Source organism: Thermobia domestica, chromosome 13 (assembly GCF_964235325.1).
Source record: "Thermobia domestica chromosome 13, izTheDome1.hap1.1, whole genome shotgun sequence".
NCBI lineage: Eukaryota > Metazoa > Arthropoda > Insecta > Zygentoma > Lepismatidae > Thermobia > Thermobia domestica.
Window position 1 is genome coordinate 29,217,244 of NC_137466.1, and position 18,222 is coordinate 29,235,465.

The window sequence follows — 18,222 nt, forward strand, 5'->3', positions numbered from 1 at the left end:
TAATTTGAAGAATTATGATCGTCCGTAGAATACTTTAAGATTAGTACAGAAAGAAAGAAAAGGTAAGTCTCTTCCGATTCATTATTAATAATTTCATGTCTTTAAATTTCTAAGCCAATCTGAGAAAAAAAAATATATAATTACATAGATCAAAGAATGAGCAACATAATGATATTCGTATATAACATACTGTATATTAACTTTTATATTATACCAAATAAATAAATAATAAAAACAAATCATCATATGGAATAACACACGAAGTTAGTTATTGTTTATTGATTTATTTATATGGATTATGCAATTGTTGCTTCGCGCTTTGTGCTGTGTTGTGGCTAAGGACAAGGACCTAAGAGATGCCATATACAACCAACACAAAACTGCTTGTAGCCTTGCCTAACCTCAGAAACATAAGGTAATATGGTATGATTCAAGAAAAAAACAATCTAGCTTTCAGCTTTTATTAAAATAAAGTAATAAATTTATTGTTACTTTTATATCACTTACATTCCAGCTGTATTACAATTATTACTATTATTTAAACATAGGCTTTCTGGAATGTGAAATTAGGCTCCCTAAGTTATTTCTGTTATTAATATGATTGCATTATAAAGATGAAAAGAAAGTAGATTAAAGAAAAATTATAATACATACTGTAACTTTTAAATACTAGGTAGGAAATAAACAATATACATCTTCAGTCCTTCGGAGGTTATTATAATGCCGTTTATAGTCAAATAACATACGTAGCTTTACAAGATCTTGATTTCTCTAATTCGCCTAATTTTCCTGTTCAAAAACGAAAATCTCAAAAAACACCTGCTATACACGCTGAGCAATTTACTCAATAGTTACGACAAAGATAACTGTTTTGATACATTATGTCTGCACTGTTTTCACACTCTCAAATTTGATATTATTGTACAAAAGAACACAAAACAAAACCTAAGGGAAAAAAAAAGTGAAAATAACAGCTGTAAAGCTACATCGGAAAAATGTTTCTGCTTCAACATTTCACAATATAACAACGGTAAGTATCCTTACTGTATATGCGACATGATTTCTTGCTATAATAAGGCAATATTTTCTTTGTTACAGCCAGCGTTGAATTAAAAACAGCACCTATGAAATCACGTTGTTTTCATCGCTAGTTATCAACATTTTATAAGGAAGAAATCTATAAATATATATATAAAATACATATGGGGTTATGTTCAATGGAAAGGGTCAAAAAGGGAATAGGTACATTTCTTCAACACTTTGTGCAGTATTGAAAGAGGATAATTTGACAAATACTTCTATCCACACATCACCATTCTCACAAATTCCTCATAGTTTACATTTCCTTGAGAGTCCTCCTGACCTGATAATAGTTGCTCAACTTCTTCGTCTGTCAGCTTCTCACCTGCCAAAATCCAAATATAAGGCATTAGTTGTAAATAAGTTAGTAGTAAATAGAATGATAGGTTAAACATCTTACATTATGTTACAACAGACAATGGTTAAGTTCTCTGTCTGAATTTCACATACATAAATACGCGGAGTGCCACTTCATAAATATTTGCACGCCGATTCCAAATACGTAGTTTGTTTTTATTAACGGATTATAAGTCAAAATATTCGCGAGATAGCGTCGCAGTAACTATGTGCTGGTAATTTTTGAATGAGTTAATGTAGAATATTTTCAATGTAATTTTATTAATAATGGAAGGGATCCCAGTATCCGTATACACTCAGTCACTCCAATGATTTAATTTATTAAAAATTCTACTTTACGGTATAATAGAAAAACTGATCTATAACATTGAGAGTGATTCATCTCCAGACGATGCATACTGAACTTTTGTTTATGAATACCAGAGTTGTCACAATGAAAGTTGTTTGGGTGCTAATTTCTCAAGATGTTGGTTAACAGCATTGTCTCCTTGGTTCATGACACAAAAGGGCTGCTCGGTAATTTAACTGTTGTAAATGAGCGATAATACGCTCTGTGGAATGTACAAAATGACACTACATAAAAGGAATATACAGTATTATAGCAGGTCGATTCACTTGTAGTTAACGTTCATTTACAATACCGAAGCTATAAAAGACGTGGAGATACATCTCAAAGTGAGATCCAAAGCATATGTGCTCGCACCAGGAATCAAATTCAGATCTCCCACTTCGAAGGCGCATTAACTTACAGTCCTTGTTACAGGTAAGCCCACTACTGATTTTTCAATTTTTCCAACTGAACAACGTTGTATATATACGAAAATGCGTTGTGGTGTTTACATCGAGAAACATCGCGGTAAGCTGCTTGGTAACATACGGACAATTAATGAAAGAAAAGAACTAACGTCATGTTTTGTTTGATGATGCATCGTTTCAACGACACCTACGGTGTTTGTGTGAACCTTTATCAGCAGTTGTCTCTTTACTACAACGAACAAGTGTTTGCGGTACTCAATTTTGTGATATAGATAAAATTAGGTGGGGATATGTGACAATTCTAACTCACATGCTATTATACTATTTTGATTCACGTGAACCAATAGTATGAAGAACATGAAAATGCTATAAAATACAGAAGAGAAATTATTAACCTAGTACTGAAACACGTGTTCAAGTAGTTATTTTGAGAGAAGAGACATTTTCTGAGAAAAATCACTCAGTAGTTGAACACGTGCGAAGCAGTGCATCATACACCTGAAAGACACGCACAAACTGGTGTAAATATTACACGGAAATGAGCCTTCAGATTTATGGTCGGAGGTTGGATTGGCTAAAGAAACCATTCCGAACGTGTAATGCATATAGTAAAACACGGAGAAGGCAGAGTCATTTCAGGGATGTTCTACAACCAAATAAGTTGATAATTTCGTACGAATTAACGGAATAATGGACAAAACGAGTTTTATATACTTTCAGTGAAGCATGGAATTCCATTGAAAACAGACTTTGGGCAGTAACTATGTAATACAATATTACAAGCCAAAGATTCTTCCAAGTTATGTAGCAATTATCTGCAAAGCAAAGAAGACAAAAAAGTCACCACAATCACCGGATTTGTCATTCATCGAGCCCTTGTAAGATGAACTTATCAGAGCAGTTCGTAAATAAATGCCATCGAATACTGAAGGTCTTTAAAAGGCTCTTCAAAGCTGCTGGAGTTGTATAGTTTCGCAGAAGTAGGATGAATTGATCAAGTAAATGCCTGGAATTTGTAATGCTCTTATGGGTACGGGTCAGCATTTCGATGAAAGCGAAAATACCCAATAATTTTGTGTCAATGGAAACAGGATCACATATTTTCGTCTCCTTATATGAACAACGATGTTTATTTTATAAAACCAGTCCAACAAACAGGGTTTGTATGGATACAAAATCTTTTGTTTAGAAAATTCTGAAAAATCAGCAGTGCGCTGAGACTTTTGACAATGACTATAACCATGTGGGAGTCTTGCGTAAGAATCAGAATCACACTTGAATTCGCTTTATAATGTAAGTATAATGCTACTTCTATCACGTAAAATACTCACACCATGACCAAATATTTTACTTGGATTGTATGTTACTTAAAGGTTCAGTCCGGCAAAGGCAACCGACTAAACAGTGAATAGAGCCTCATGTCGAGCCCTTTGTGCTCAAGGTGCTAACGCGGTCGTGGTCCGGAATTCAATCACTGGTGCGGTTTTGCCTCGGATACAAATTCCACTAGTTCTTTGGGTTCAACACTAAGCAGTACCTCTCTTATACACTAAAAACGGACATTAAATTCAAAGCGATCAATTGATCTTGCCCCTTCGCCACGATCGTTTTCACTATCGTCACATTTGTTTCTGAACATCTTTAACCTACAGAATAACCTTTGCACGTAGAACTCACCAAAGCAAACAATAAAGATATTGGACAATCACATGACGTTTTCTAACAACTCACCTAGAAATACAGAAATCTGGCTATGCATACTCTGTTTTCTGTCTTCTTGCAAGGAATTAGCCAATACTTTGGGAGCGAAAAAGTTCTCTCAGAGTACTAGTTCGACAGCCATGTATAATACTAAACTACTCCACATGTCTTCAATGTGTTTTATGCAAATTACCACAATCTCTGAAATTGTTTCTTTTTCTGTTAAGGAAGGTACGCAAGTTGAACTGAATGCTGCTCATATATGGGATTTAAACTCGAGACCACGATCACAATACGCAAATCTCTAAAAGCAAACCACTTATCAAATGCGCCGCGGACTTACCTAGAGTTGTTAACAGATGCCGAAGTTCTGCAGACGAGATGTATCCATTGCCATCCTTGTCAAAATGACGAAGACCTTCAATGAAATCATCTGCTGTATCGGTGCTTTTATTCTTTGAAATTGCCTGATAGATTGGCAGGAACACTTCGAAACTTATTCGTTCATCTGCAAAAGAAGTCATACTGTCAAACAGCATTTCAAAATTATATTATTTACAATGTATAATAAACAAACAAGAAGTGAAGACGCTAATAACGTGGGTGGAAAAGGCACGAAGTAAAAACTTGACTCGAAAGCTTCTAAAGCTAGAACCACCACAGTTTATACAAATAATTTACCGCTGTAGCAAAATACTTCAACAAGGATTACAAAGGTAGGTATAATGTTAGTAGAAAGCAGGAAGAACCTAGTTTTCAGTTCCTTATAACAGAGCGTCGAAATGGCGAAAATACCACCACATGTAGACTTAAATGAACGATGAAATGTTGCTCAGTCTTTTACTAGATGGTGGTATTAAAACAATATGAAACTAGTATTTGTTGGCTATCAAAATGATTACTAAATTTTCGTAACTTTTACTTAAATTACCAATTTTCTAAACCATGCGCGCCGACTGCGTGCGTGCTCAAGCACCAACAAAGATTCTTAGTTTGGACTCAGGTTTGAACCAGTTTCTATTGCGTTTAAGACAGCCGTGTTACCGGCTAGGCTAGGGCAGCCCCAACTTATCTTTATAGTACCGGTATATTTTACTTTATCACAGCATAGCCTTTTATGACAGTGTTCATACGGTTTTAAGTAAATAAAATCAAATATCGAGACTTCCCTGAAAACGGGGTTGGCAAAAACGATGGTTTTTATTTAAAAAAAAAAAAAAAAAAAACTTTTTTTGGTTTAAACTTTTTTTTTGTTTAAATAATTTGCTCTATGTATTTATACTACATATGAAAAGAAATAAGTTCGTTTCGCCGTAGTGTTATTATGCAACAACGAGGTTATGCTGGGAGGGGTCTCATAAGCTTAAAGTGGAATTCAAGCAGCTTCTCGGTTTACATCCGAGAGAAATTGTTCTCCATGTGGACTCGAAACCGGAATTAATTGGCCACAAATGCGATGAACCTGCCGACTCACTCATTCACACCCTGATAAAAATACGTTGTACTGATCTTTACATATTTCTTAATATAATTGTCAAGAGTTATTTCAGAAGGACAAAAAGATAAACAGTTGCACAATTGAAACCATTATACAGAATTATATATAAATCGGGTAACTCCCTCCTAGCCTTTGTGAAAAATCCTGTTATTACTTTAAATGTAAAGCAATAATGAAAAATCCCGTTATTGCTTGACATGTAAAATTTTATGGTCAACGGTCACCTCAACCATGGGTTAGTGGGCAACATGGAAAATTTAAAACTTTTCTCTCACTTGGGAGAGCTGTTTTATACTTTGATAAGGCGTCTTCTTCGAAACTACATCTAGATATTCTACTTTTGGTCTTCCTGGTTTTCCTTCTGCCTTTCCTCTATCAGCACAGTGATCCAATCGGAGTTTCGAATAAGATGGCCAAGCATGCTGTTTCTTCTTTTTCCTAATATCTTCATGAACTGTCGCCCTTCATTAGCTTCCTTTAGTACGTCTTCATTCCTTTTCCTTTCGGTTCATGATATGCGCAGCATTCTGCGCCAACACCACATTTCAAATGCTTCCAGCTTGGATATTTCAGCTTTTCTCAATGCCCATATGTCTGATCCATACAGCGCCACGCTCCATACCAGTGTCTTAATAAATCATTTACGAACGTCCAGCGACACATTTCTCGATATTAGCAGTCCTCTTTTCCTATTGAATGCTTGTTTAGCCTGTGCTATTCTGTAACTTACGACTTCACTTCTTCCGTCCGAGGATATTAGATTTTCTATATAGGGGAACGTCTTAACATCTTCGATTTTCTCTCCATCTAGCCACATGTTTGCCCCTTCCTGTCTTGCTCTTGTGCACTTTATCACCTTCGTTTTCTTCTTATTTATCTTCAATTTACTTTTTTTTTTTTTGGTCGTTCTGTGCTTCCTATATGTTTTCATCGTTCCCCGCTATCAATGCTATGTCATCAGCAAACCTTATTGTGCTGAAAACCTGATAATTTACTTTTACGCCTTTCTTGTTACTATCCAAGAATTCTTTCATAGCCTCTTCTATATAGACGTTGAATAGGAGAGGTGAAAGTTCACATCCTTGCCTCACTCCTTTACTTATTCTTGCTTCCTTCTGAACTCTTCCTATAACAGCTGTCTGGTTCCTATAAAGTTGGTATATTATTCTGTCTCTGTACTCTACTCTCAGCTTCTTCAATGCTCTGAACATATTCCAATCTATGTTGTCAAAAGCTTTCTACAGATATAGAGAAAGCTACGTTGTCAAAAGCTTTCTCTATATCTACAAATGCTATCACAATTGGTTTGTTTATTCTGATGTGCTGTTCCATGATCAACCGTAGACTCAGTATTGCTTTCTTTGTTCCTCTTCCTCCTAAATCCAAACTGGTCCTCCGATAACCGTTCATCGATCCTCCCCTCTATTCGTTGTGCGATAATTTTGCACAGTATTTTTGATGCATGGGAAAGCAAACTGTGTTCTTCGCATTTCCGTGCGCCTTTCCTCTTCGGGATAGGTACCAATATGCTTTTCTCGAAGTCTCTTGGTATTTTTCCCGAGATGTACATTTCATTAATAAGATTATATAGTTTCTCTGTTGCTGTTCCGAGATTCTTAATCACTTCCATTGGTATTTGATCTATTCCTGGGGCTTTACCATGTTGCATTTCCTCCAAAGCATTGTCAAATTCGCACTGTAAAATTGATGGTCCTAATTCATTTTTATCGACGTCTTCTTCCTTCTCTCTCTCTTCTTCGTTCACTTTGTCTCCTTTGTTGAGTTCTTCAATATATTCCTTCCATCTTCTTGTTATCTGCTCCTATTCTATTAGCGTTGTTCCGTCCTTGTCTATGATAATGTCTGTGCGTTCCTTTTTCTCACCGAATTGTTTTCTGACCTTTTTATATCCCATTTCTGTATTGCCTTTGACTAGATTTTCCTCAATTTCTTTGCATAAATTGTTTATCCAGTTTTCTCTGGCCGCCTTTACTTCTCTGTTAATGTGATTTCTGCACCTTCTGTATTTCTCTTCTTTGTTACCTTGAACTGTCTTCTTTGCTCATCATTTCCAATATTTCTGCTGCTATCCAGGGCTTATATTGGGTTCTTGTTTCTCATCCTATGTGCTCGTCGGCAGCTTTTGTAATCCCTGCTTTCATTGATTCCAATTTCCGACGCCTGCTAAAGCTACAGTAGACGTCTCTTTGTCGCATTTGCAAATTCCCTTTTCATGTTTTCATCTCTTCTTAGTTCGAATGTGTTCCATCTTTTGTTTGGTGCTACCATTCGTTTCCTCATTAGTCGGAGTTCGCTCTTCATCAAAACTAAATTATGGTCTGAATCAATATCTGCTCCTGGGTAACTTACTGTTCTTCACTTAATTTCTAAATGCTTGTCGGACCAGTATATAGTCTATTTGATATCTTTCTTTGTCTACTGGTCTTGTCCATGTGTATCTTCTTAGTGGTTGTTCGAAGAGTGCGTTTGTTACAGTCAGATTATGACTTTTGCAGAACACAATTAATCGTGTACCTCTCGCATTCCTTTCTCCTAGGCCGAAATTCCCAGTTACATTTTCTTCTTTGCCTTTGCCGACTACTGCGTTCCAGTCACTCATGTTGATTGTCCTGGTCTTCAACTTTTATCAATACTACTTCTATTTGCTCATAGATTTCTTCTACTTCCTCATCTGTGTAGCTTGATGTAGGCATATATACTTGGATTATCGTCATATTTTTCGGTTCGGTTGCTATCTTCAACATTGTTATCCTTTCATCCTATTTCCAACTGCCTATAACTTTGTCCTATCATCTTATTCAAGACAAAACCGACTCCTGCTGTACCGTTTACAGCTCCTGAGTAGATCATTCTGAAGTCTCAGCTCCACATCAGGCCATCTAACTTCGCTGATTCCCAAGATATCTATCTTCATGCGTTCCATTTCTTTTTCCAGGTTTTCCAGTTGTTAACACTGTAACAGCGATCGCACATTCCAGGTTTCTATTCTGCTGGGGTTTCGTTTGATGACGACCGAGGAGGCCCTGTTGTGTTTCCCTCCACTGCTTGGGACGACTCTGTATAACAGTAGTGTCGTATTCCCTAATATTACATTCTCTTATTTCTCTTTCGTTGTTGTTTTCTAGGGACTGAGTAAAGTGGTAGTGTCCCAGATCCTTCCACTTCGCAGTGAAACAGCCATAGAGGACGTCCTGTCCCTGCCTGTTTTTGTCCACATCTGAGCCTTGCCGATGTCAATCATCTTCAGCCTCAGTGTGGTAATGTAGAGCTGCTGCCCACTACCATAATATCTCTTCTCCTGATTCCTACCCCTAAAGACTTGCCCGGCATGGGAAGCCCTCTGATAGCGAAGCTATTTCCGGCATAGCTCTTGGGATCATTAGAGTACACAAGCCCCCCCCCCCCCCCCCAGCGCGGCAAAGGCAATAAATTTTGCCAATTTCTATCAATATATTTAAGCAACCTTGTCTTCTTTATAAAACAACAGGCATACAATTTGGTTTCGTTTCGTGTGTTTAGGCTTAACATCCTTATGTAATACCGAGATAAGAAGACTACTTTCGCTTAAAGTGACATCCGAACTGCATTTTGGTTTACAGTTGAAAGGAGGGTTGTGGTACGACCGAGAATTGAACATGGGACGCCTTGATTAAAAGGTGAAAAAGTTCATACGATTTAAAGAATCTTTCTTTGCTTTAAACCAGTGGTTTCTTTTGCAGAAAAAAAAAGCTGGTTTAAACCAGCTAACCCTGCTGAAAACAATACGCCCCGCCATGGATATTTGATTATCCAGAAGTGGGAATATTATGTCTGGTATCTCTTGTTTCTCCTTGTTGTATGGATGAAGTATAAATTGGAGAAGTATATTTCACATCTGGTGATACGTGGAATCCAAGGCGTGTTGAAATAGTATTTTCGTAGAAACTGCTTTAAGCAAAAGTTGGAACGAACATGTACACTGGGAAACGGTGCAATTCCCTGTTTTTGTTGTTACCTTTTTTTTCCTGGTTATTGGTTATTAAATTTACTTACGTAACCTAATCTCTAATTGAGTCTCCACCACATTTGAAGCTAAGTTCAAAGAGAAACGAAAACAGGATAATCGTTTGCCAGAAAATGTCGCACTTCAACACTAACTGCAAGAATGAAAGATCTGCTTGTAAGAGATCGTCCATTAAAATTTTCAGAACGATGGTCATATTGTATCAAAGTTTCATCTTAATGTGACAGATACAATTTTACGGAGATAACATCTCAATCGCATTTTGAATAACGCTTGGATTTTCTAAGCGAACAAAACATATTTATAATAAACACTGTGGAACATAAGAGAGCTACGCATCTAGAAAGAAGATCTTTGAAAAATAACATACTCCGTAAAAATTTCCCATATGCCACTTAGACGTACCATAACGCTCTATTCTATCAAATACATAATTAATCAAGAGTCAATGTCAAAGTTCTTTTTTCATTGTACCTCTACATTCATTTTTAACAAACTTCTACAAATTATGCAGGAACATCAAATTTGGCCCTGGATGAACTCAAAGTGGATACACTTTCTTGACTTGTGACCTTTGCTGATTATGTAAGTTTCGCAACAGACATACATCCTATCTGTTTATTTTCCCAAAATAAAATATCTACATATACTCAAATAACAAAATGAAATATCGAAGTCAGTGATGGCTGAGCCTTAAACAGTACGTAATTTTCTACTGTAAAGTTGTACACTGATTTATCTAGACGTGAATAAATACTATACAAGGGAAATTTTCGTAACTTCTTTGTCCCATTGATTACGTGAAGCCATATTTATATAAATTAGTAACAGCGACACATATCTATAATACATGGAACAGAAACAGGTACATACACATATTTAGTTTATTAACTCAACATAGATTTCAATGAAATCTGTACCGATGTCTACCTGAATGGTTATATAATCTACTCATCATGAGGCTTGAGATTCGCCGAATTAGATCAATAACACTAAACGCACAGCATGATGTGTGAAAAGGAAAGGTCAATTCACCTCATGATTACATTGGTAACTTTTGTTGTAACGTTATTCGGCTTCCTCATAATACGAATATATTACTGATCTGCATTAATTTTCGAAATTCTACCAGAAGGGTGAAAGACGTGGGATCCTTCTTGTCATATAACATGAATTTGTATGCTTACAAAACACTCAAAATGGCAGATAAAGGGGCAAGGGAACTCTGTTTTGAGCAGCTGGAATGGAGAACAGTCTTGTGAGCTAGTAACTAAGAACAAATACCAATGAAAGTAACCGAGTCGGTAAGAAATAAAGGTAATGTAATAATGTTAAAAAATAGAAGCTACGGTTATCCAAATAATAAAAACATCTGTAGTTTGCAATACTTAAGATGCGTGAGGTGGAACAGGATATGTGCAGCGTCAGGCCGTTGTTAACGGTGTGTTATGATGGTTGTCTGTAGCATGTCAGGCTGAGAAGAACATTTGTTGAAGGTGGAGACAGTGATGATCAAATAAGTTATGAGTTTCAAACAGATCAAATTGTGAGTGCGCAGTTAGTTTGAGCAAGTATACGTAATGTTATCTGTTTTGTGTGTGCCACGAAGAACAGATCCAAGTTAATAATGGTCTCCAGAACGCAGGAAAAAAATCATCGCTGAAGAAAAAAAGTCTCAGTGGCAAAAACTACCGAGTATTGAAGGGAAAAGCGAATGCGGTAGTCCGACGTGAGTTCTGTAATATGAACATTCGTGGTCGAGTTGCAATTTGCAACCTGCAGATTAGTGCCAAGAACACTTCAGCGTGAAGAAAATGATGTCAAGAACATATAAAGTGAATCCATGGTGAATGGAGACGCGTAGTATTCTTTCACCTAATCTCTATCAGGCCATGCTTACGATCGGAAATCGCTCTTCCTTGGAAGAGCATGGCGGTGGCTCAACTACGTTCTGGGACGCAGTTTCGTAATATTTCTTGGATTCTGTTATTGCGCGCACACAACAACAATGAGTTGTAAGAACCAGCAACCTACCAAAGATTAAAAGGCTTGTAAAAAAACAGATGCATGAAGAGCTTTACAATATTTTTCTTTAATTGTATCTCATGAGCACTACATATTTCGATCATTAATTACAGAATTAAGATATTTAGACATTTCGATAAAAGTTTCTCATTTTAACTGAAAAAAATAGAAAAAAAAGAATAAAATAACAGGACTAAGAATAAAATAATAACTACTATTAGTACATTTGCATCACAAAGAACGAAAAAGAACACTAGTGAACAGAATAAAAGCGTAAACCTCTGTGTATCGTATTTACCGACTGCGGCCAAGTTCAGAGAAGAGTAAATGATTTTCACGTGTTTATAAGTTCATAAATTTCTACGTCTCCACTTATAATGGAAACGGTGTGATAAAAGTTAAAGAATGACATGTCGATAAATTCGTCACGACCTGAGGAATGACCAGTGGATGATCTTACGTAAAATTAGGCAAGCCGGGCGCTATGCGCCATATTTGTGACAGTTCCGTGAAACTTTTATATGTAGTATCAAAATAAATTCAGAGACAAGATTCCACATAACATGGTAATTCTGAAGTTTGTGAACAGATATGACAAGTGTTTAAATGAAGGTGATGATCATGCAGAGAAGTGAAAGAATATATGTGTTTTAGGAAGAAATACATGTAGAAACATCTCCTGTTTAAATCACTTATTCCTTTCTAAAAGAAGATCGTACATTCACCTTACCCGTCATATACAATATCATTCGTCACACATGTTACCAAATACTGCAGGATGTCTCGTTTTATCCTTGTCCTAAATTAAAATAAAAGCTAGGGCATTCTTTATATACAGAAAACCAATATCAACTTTCACAACTTAAAAATGGACTCATTATAAATGAATAGAAAAACAAACGTTTTCTTAGAAATAATGTTCTTCTAACTTCTGAAAATTTAATTCTAAGTCGAAAATTTTGCATATATTCAGAGGTGCTTTCGTTTCCGGTGCTTTTTGTTTTCTTCAATGTTAAATTTTTAATTCACTGTCCTATTATGATAAATTTAAAATGAACTGATATTATGAATCAATACCTATAGAAGTATTATAATTACATGGGCGCCTGGGGGGATATTCAAAATTAACAAAAAATTGGCTACTTACCAATGAATTCTCTCTTGAAAAATTTAAAGGTTTTCACGTTTCGGAACTCTCAGCTGGTTCCTTCCTCAGTGGTAAGGTAAAAAGGATTAAAACAGAAAGGGGAGAAAAAAGGAGTAAAACCAGGAATACATACCACTATATAAAAGTAAGGAACAAAAAAGATCCTGAGAAGAACAGAGACACTAAAGAATGAATGATTTAAAAAAAAAATAAATAAATAAAAAATAAAAAATAAAAAAAAAATAAAATAAAAAAAAGAACCTGGTGTCTATGTTAGGCCACTATCGTCAGATCCAAAGTATGCATCAAAGGTAGGTACCCAAGTTCGATCAATGTTGTCAGTATCAAGGTTCAATGCAAGTTTGTATTTATGAATAAAGAACGATTTTGGGGAGAAAGTTTACAAAAACATCTCACTGGATTTAAAAGCTATTTTGTCGATCCATTAAACAAAGCAAATATTTACCGCGTCCATTGCGAATGTAATTCCTCATACATTGACCAAACTAAACGTAATATTAATACGTGTATGAAGGAACATGTTAGACAATCAAAAAAGTCACAAGAAGGGATGTCGGGTTTAGCGCTTCATATAAAACAACATTCACATAATATAAAACAGGTTAAGCAGCAAAATCAAAAAAACAACGGGAAATTAAAGAATCGTTCTTTATATATAAATACAAACTTGCATTGAACCTTGATACTGACAACATTGATCGAACTTGGGTACCTACCTTCGATGCATACTTTGGATCTGGCAATAATTGCCTAACATAGACACCACGTTCATTTTTTTGTTCAGTTCATTCTTTTTTTCACTCTGCTATGTTCTTCTCAGGATTCTTTTTGTTCGTTATTTTTATATAGTGGTATGTATTCCTGGGTTTACTCCTTTTTTCTCCTTTCCGTTTTAATCCTTTTTACCTTGCCACTGAGGAAGGAACCAGCGGAGAGTTCCGAAACGTCAAAACCTTTAAATTTTTCAAGAGAGGATTCATTGGTAAGTAGCCAATTTTTTATTAACCTATAGAAGTACTTCACGTAACCTGAAGCCAACGACTGCATATTAGCAACATCAGTGTCTAGTAGCGATTCATGTGTTGTGTTCTGTTGATAAAAGGCTGCTGATAGTACAACTAGGCCTGCAAGCACTAATAACGTTTTGCCTTATAGCCAAACAAAGGTGGAAGGAAGGTGGGCATAGAAGCAGTAACACGTCCCATAATTTGCAACACCAACGTCAGATAGAGAAAACCTTTGGGAGCGTTACAAGCTATTCAACAACATATTTTGGGCTTCGAAAGCTTGAAAAAGTGTAAATTAAACGAAGTATAGGAGTAAAGTACCAGAAAGTGGATAATCACCTGGTTTATGCTGCTGTGTGAATTTCTTGACATCTGATTCCGTAGGATTCTGTCCAAGTGCCCTCAGCGCATCGCCGATCTGCGTTACCTGTATTTTTCCATCACCACGGTTATCAAACAACTGGAAAGCTTCCTGGAACTCTGCAGAAAGAGAAGCAAGTAAGATTAACACATTAAATCTGCACCAAGCCGTGAGATTCACAGTTGACAGCTGCAACAAGAACAACAGACGTAACAATTAACTTTCTTAACCGAGAAAAGAGAGTGAGGATGGTTGGTTACTTCCATCCAGCATTATGAAACAAAGTAATGTTGATTCAAACCATGAGCTTCTTTTTAAAAATATACCAAAATACAGTCTCAACTCTCTCGAAAAGCAACGTGTAAATATTACAGCACTTGTCCAATGAGATTTGGCGCAGTCGAATTGCACGGACACGATCTCTATATCTTATTTAAGTACCATTAGTTTGTGGAAGTTTTAAACTGCACCTCTTAGAAATGTTTAGCCACATAAGTTACCATACTTCGCAACGTACGCACGCTGAATCTATATACATTTATGAGAAACTACACTTTATTCGGGATAAACAGTCCCCACATTTAGTCACATTTCACGAATTCCGTTAAGGTATCTTATATTGATCAAAACCATAACATTTTCGAATGAGACAGTCTGTCACTTCTTTAGGAACAAACAATGGCTTAAATCGTTTTACAGAATGTCTACTAAAATTCCAAAATGAAATTTCGTAACCTTTTCTTTACCAAACCGTAAAATTTAGTAATATTCTCTTGAGCAAATTTGAGTGCGAATTACGCCAAATTTTCATGCATGCGATAGAAGCGTGCGTTGCTTGTGTTTTGGTAGCGTCTAAAGCCGACCATAGACATTTTTGATGGTAGATTTTGACGTTTTATAGAACAAACTTTTCCAGTCTGTACTTATATGTGTATACTATTTAAAAAATTGTGACCCAAAAGCTAAATTTCGTGACTTTTTCTTGACCGATAGACACCCTGTTTTAACAACAGGATCTTCACTTTTTCTTTCTGGTCAACAGTAGTAATTATGAATATTCCTTAGATATAGATACCTATGGGTGTCTACCTTTTCCAATAATATACATTATAGATTGCTCTTATTATTTTTCTATGAAACCATTATATGTAGCCTTAATGTTATTGCACTAACTAAATTTACAACTAACCTTTTAACTGTTTTTTCTTTCTTTTCTTTAAAGATTTCTTACCAATGAATACTTCTTTCCCAGTACTTCGTCTTTATTACTTCATAGAAAATTCAGTTAAAGCACTGTGATAATTTAGCCAAGTCAAATTATTTTTCTATTTTTGTATCCGTAAATAAACATCAAATTTAAATTAATGTAATTTAAAACTTATTTGTATCTAATCAATAAACATATATTATCGATTTTTTTGCTATTTTCTTCGTTTCATTTTGTTCATATAATTGGTAATCATACCGTAGCAATCTCTATTAAGATATCCTTTATCAGTGTTCAGTATTGGGTTTTCATCATCTTACGAAATGAATGACAGGCAAGTGGTTCGAGGTATTACAATATGTTTCATTTGTTCAATACGTAATATTTATATTCAGTTTACTAAAATACAAATATTAGCTGAAGATACTGCTTATTCGCCAAACTTTTCTTTACATTCATAAATCTTAACATTCCTAACATTATCTATACATTCTCATATTAAAAGAAATTAGTACACCTTATTTAAGTTTACAGCAAATAGACAAAACTAAGTACTATATATAGACGGCAACGAAAGCTGAAATACTAAAATAAAATTGAGTTCTAAAAATCTGAAAACTTGCCTCTTAACGCAATGAAAACCATATTACAAGATCAAAATAGATTTTGTTTTACGACATTTAATAAAGGTTACGAAGAAAGAAAAGATATATTTTTAAAAATCTTAAGGGAGGAGGAAAAATATCTTTTACAACAAACTGAATTTTATATAATAATTTAAGGGGGAAAACAACCAGTCTAAACTTATTTTTACACACCAGATCCTATGTGGGTTCAAACTAAACAACACACAGAGTGAAAAAGTGAATGACAGGACCGAGACTCGAACTCGGTCCAGGGAGTTAAAGTGAATCCGATTTTATAAAAAGCTTTTGAACAATTTCAGTACTTGAATTGTTCTTTAACCCTTTGGGGATCCTGGCATTTTGGACTATTTTTTAGACTTTCAGTCAAGCAGCTACTGCATCGTCACTATTTATCCTAGGATCATGGTTCATACCTCATTCTCTTCAGAATAGAGCTGGCTTTCAAATGGTACCACTTGCATACCCATACCATATACCAGGAGAGGGAAAATTGATGTCGAAGGGAAAATTTTGAGGGGATTTTTTTTTTGTCCAACTTTGGGCCCCACTGCCCCCTTCCTGTGTGAACGTAGAAACCTCCAAAAAATCTGATAAACAGTACTTGGTAAACTAAATGTGTGTACCAAATTTCAAGTTTCTATCTTGAATAGTAAGGGCGGGAGAAATTTTATCAAAAATTCCCACAATGCCCCAAATTACCACAAAACACTATGATCTCAGGGAAAAAATTTCCTGAGACATCCCTAATTACCCTAGGGACATGTGTCGCCCATATTCTGTTCTGAATAGAACTGCCTTTCAGGCGGTACCATTCACATGTCTCCATCATGTATCTAAGGCGGGAAATTCCAGAAAAAAGGGATTTTTTGGTTTAAATTTCCCTTTTTTCAACTTTTAGTTCCTCTGGACCCCCCCCCCCCCTGGTTTAACGCAGAAATCTGAAAAATATCTGTTAAATGCTACTCGGTGGACTGAATGTTTGTGCACAATTTCAATCTTCTAGGTGCAAAAGTAAGCCCGCCAAAAAAAAAATATATATACCCACCATGTCCCATTTTTCCCTACATAGAAGTATATTTTTCAAAAAATCCCTGAGACGTCCCTAATTACCCTAGGATAATGATTCGACCGTCATTCTCTTCAGAATGGAACTGCCTTTCAGACGGTATGACTCACGTGTCCCCATCATGTATGTGAGGCGGGAAAATCCTGAAAAACGGGATTTTTTGGGTAAAAATATCCCTTTTTTCACCCCTTTGCCCCTCTGGTCCCCCCCCCCTGTTTTAGCACTGACATCGGAACAAAAAATCTGGTAAATACTACTCGGTGGACTGTATGTTTGTGCAAAATTTCAATCTTCTACGTGAAAAAAGAAGCCCGCCAAAAAATAATGAACATAGGGTTCATAAGGGAAAATTTCTATTTCAAAATTATGACGTCATCACCTCCTATGTCTGGACGCAGGACGGTCTGAAACCATACGTAATGTCTTCTACAATGTCTCTGGACTTCGAGAGAAGAAGAAGAAAAAAAACCGGACGAAAAAGCTCAAATAGAAGAGAAATAACGCAATGTACGATGAAAAATGCGTATCGTACAAAATGTACGATAAGATCCCCAAAGGGTTAAAGAATTATACATGTACTGTAAGAATCTGGCACTGTAAAGGAGCAACGCCAATCTTATTTGAGGTACCTAGGTTTTCAACTTTTCATGTTCTAGGAGCTTGCGCAACAGCCATATCCTCATTATAAAGGTCGAATCGGAACAACTTTGACCTCCTAGTAGTGCCTATAGGTGAGATCATGAGTTCACGAACAAAGACTCCACTTATTAATCGCAGTATCCAATTTAAAATTGGAGTATATTATAGTACTTCATTTATTGGTGTGAATTTGTGATTTAGAAAGGAGGTAGGAGACCGTTGTAAGGATTCAATTTCGGAATGTGAGATAAGCATGCCACCACCTATTTCCCCAACTGGTGAAAAAAAACTGCAGTATTCATAAGAAAATCCTAATACAAATGAAATCCTGTTGTCGAAGTAATCGTCTCAATAAGAGAACGACGAAAACGGACTAGATTAAAATGATGCCAAAATCCGAGATCTTGAAACATAGGAATAAGAGATAATATTAAACACAAAGTCACTTATACTTTGGGTATTAATAAATAAAATAAAATTAAAAAATGTCACTGTGGAAACATGAAAATATTAACAAAAACTCTCTACCGAAAGGTGTAACTACATATTATATATATATATATATATATATATATATATATATATATATATATATATATATATATATATATATATATATATATATATATATATACCCTCCATTCCAAAAGAAACCGAACTTTTGAAAACAAATAGTACCACTAGTG

The 18,222-nt window shown here is 35.6% G+C and overlaps 1 protein-coding gene across 2 annotated transcripts in view; it reads right to left on the bottom strand.

Moving 5' to 3' along the window:
• Positions 1-447: 447 nt before the first annotated feature.
• The window catches only part of Mlc-c (Myosin light chain cytoplasmic), a 28,131-nt gene continuing 10,356 nt past the window's right edge, over positions 448-18,222 (bottom strand). For both annotated transcript variants that reach the window (XM_081735567.1, XM_081735566.1), the window contains 3 exons: positions 13,956-14,096; positions 4,238-4,402; positions 448-1,405 (listed from right to left, as the gene is read on the bottom strand). In XM_081735567.1, coding sequence (XP_081591693.1) covers positions 1,299-1,405; positions 4,238-4,402; positions 13,956-14,096 — 413 coding nt within the window. In that variant the 3' untranslated portion in view covers positions 448-1,298. The remainder of the gene's footprint in view (positions 1,406-4,237; positions 4,403-13,955; positions 14,097-18,222) is intronic.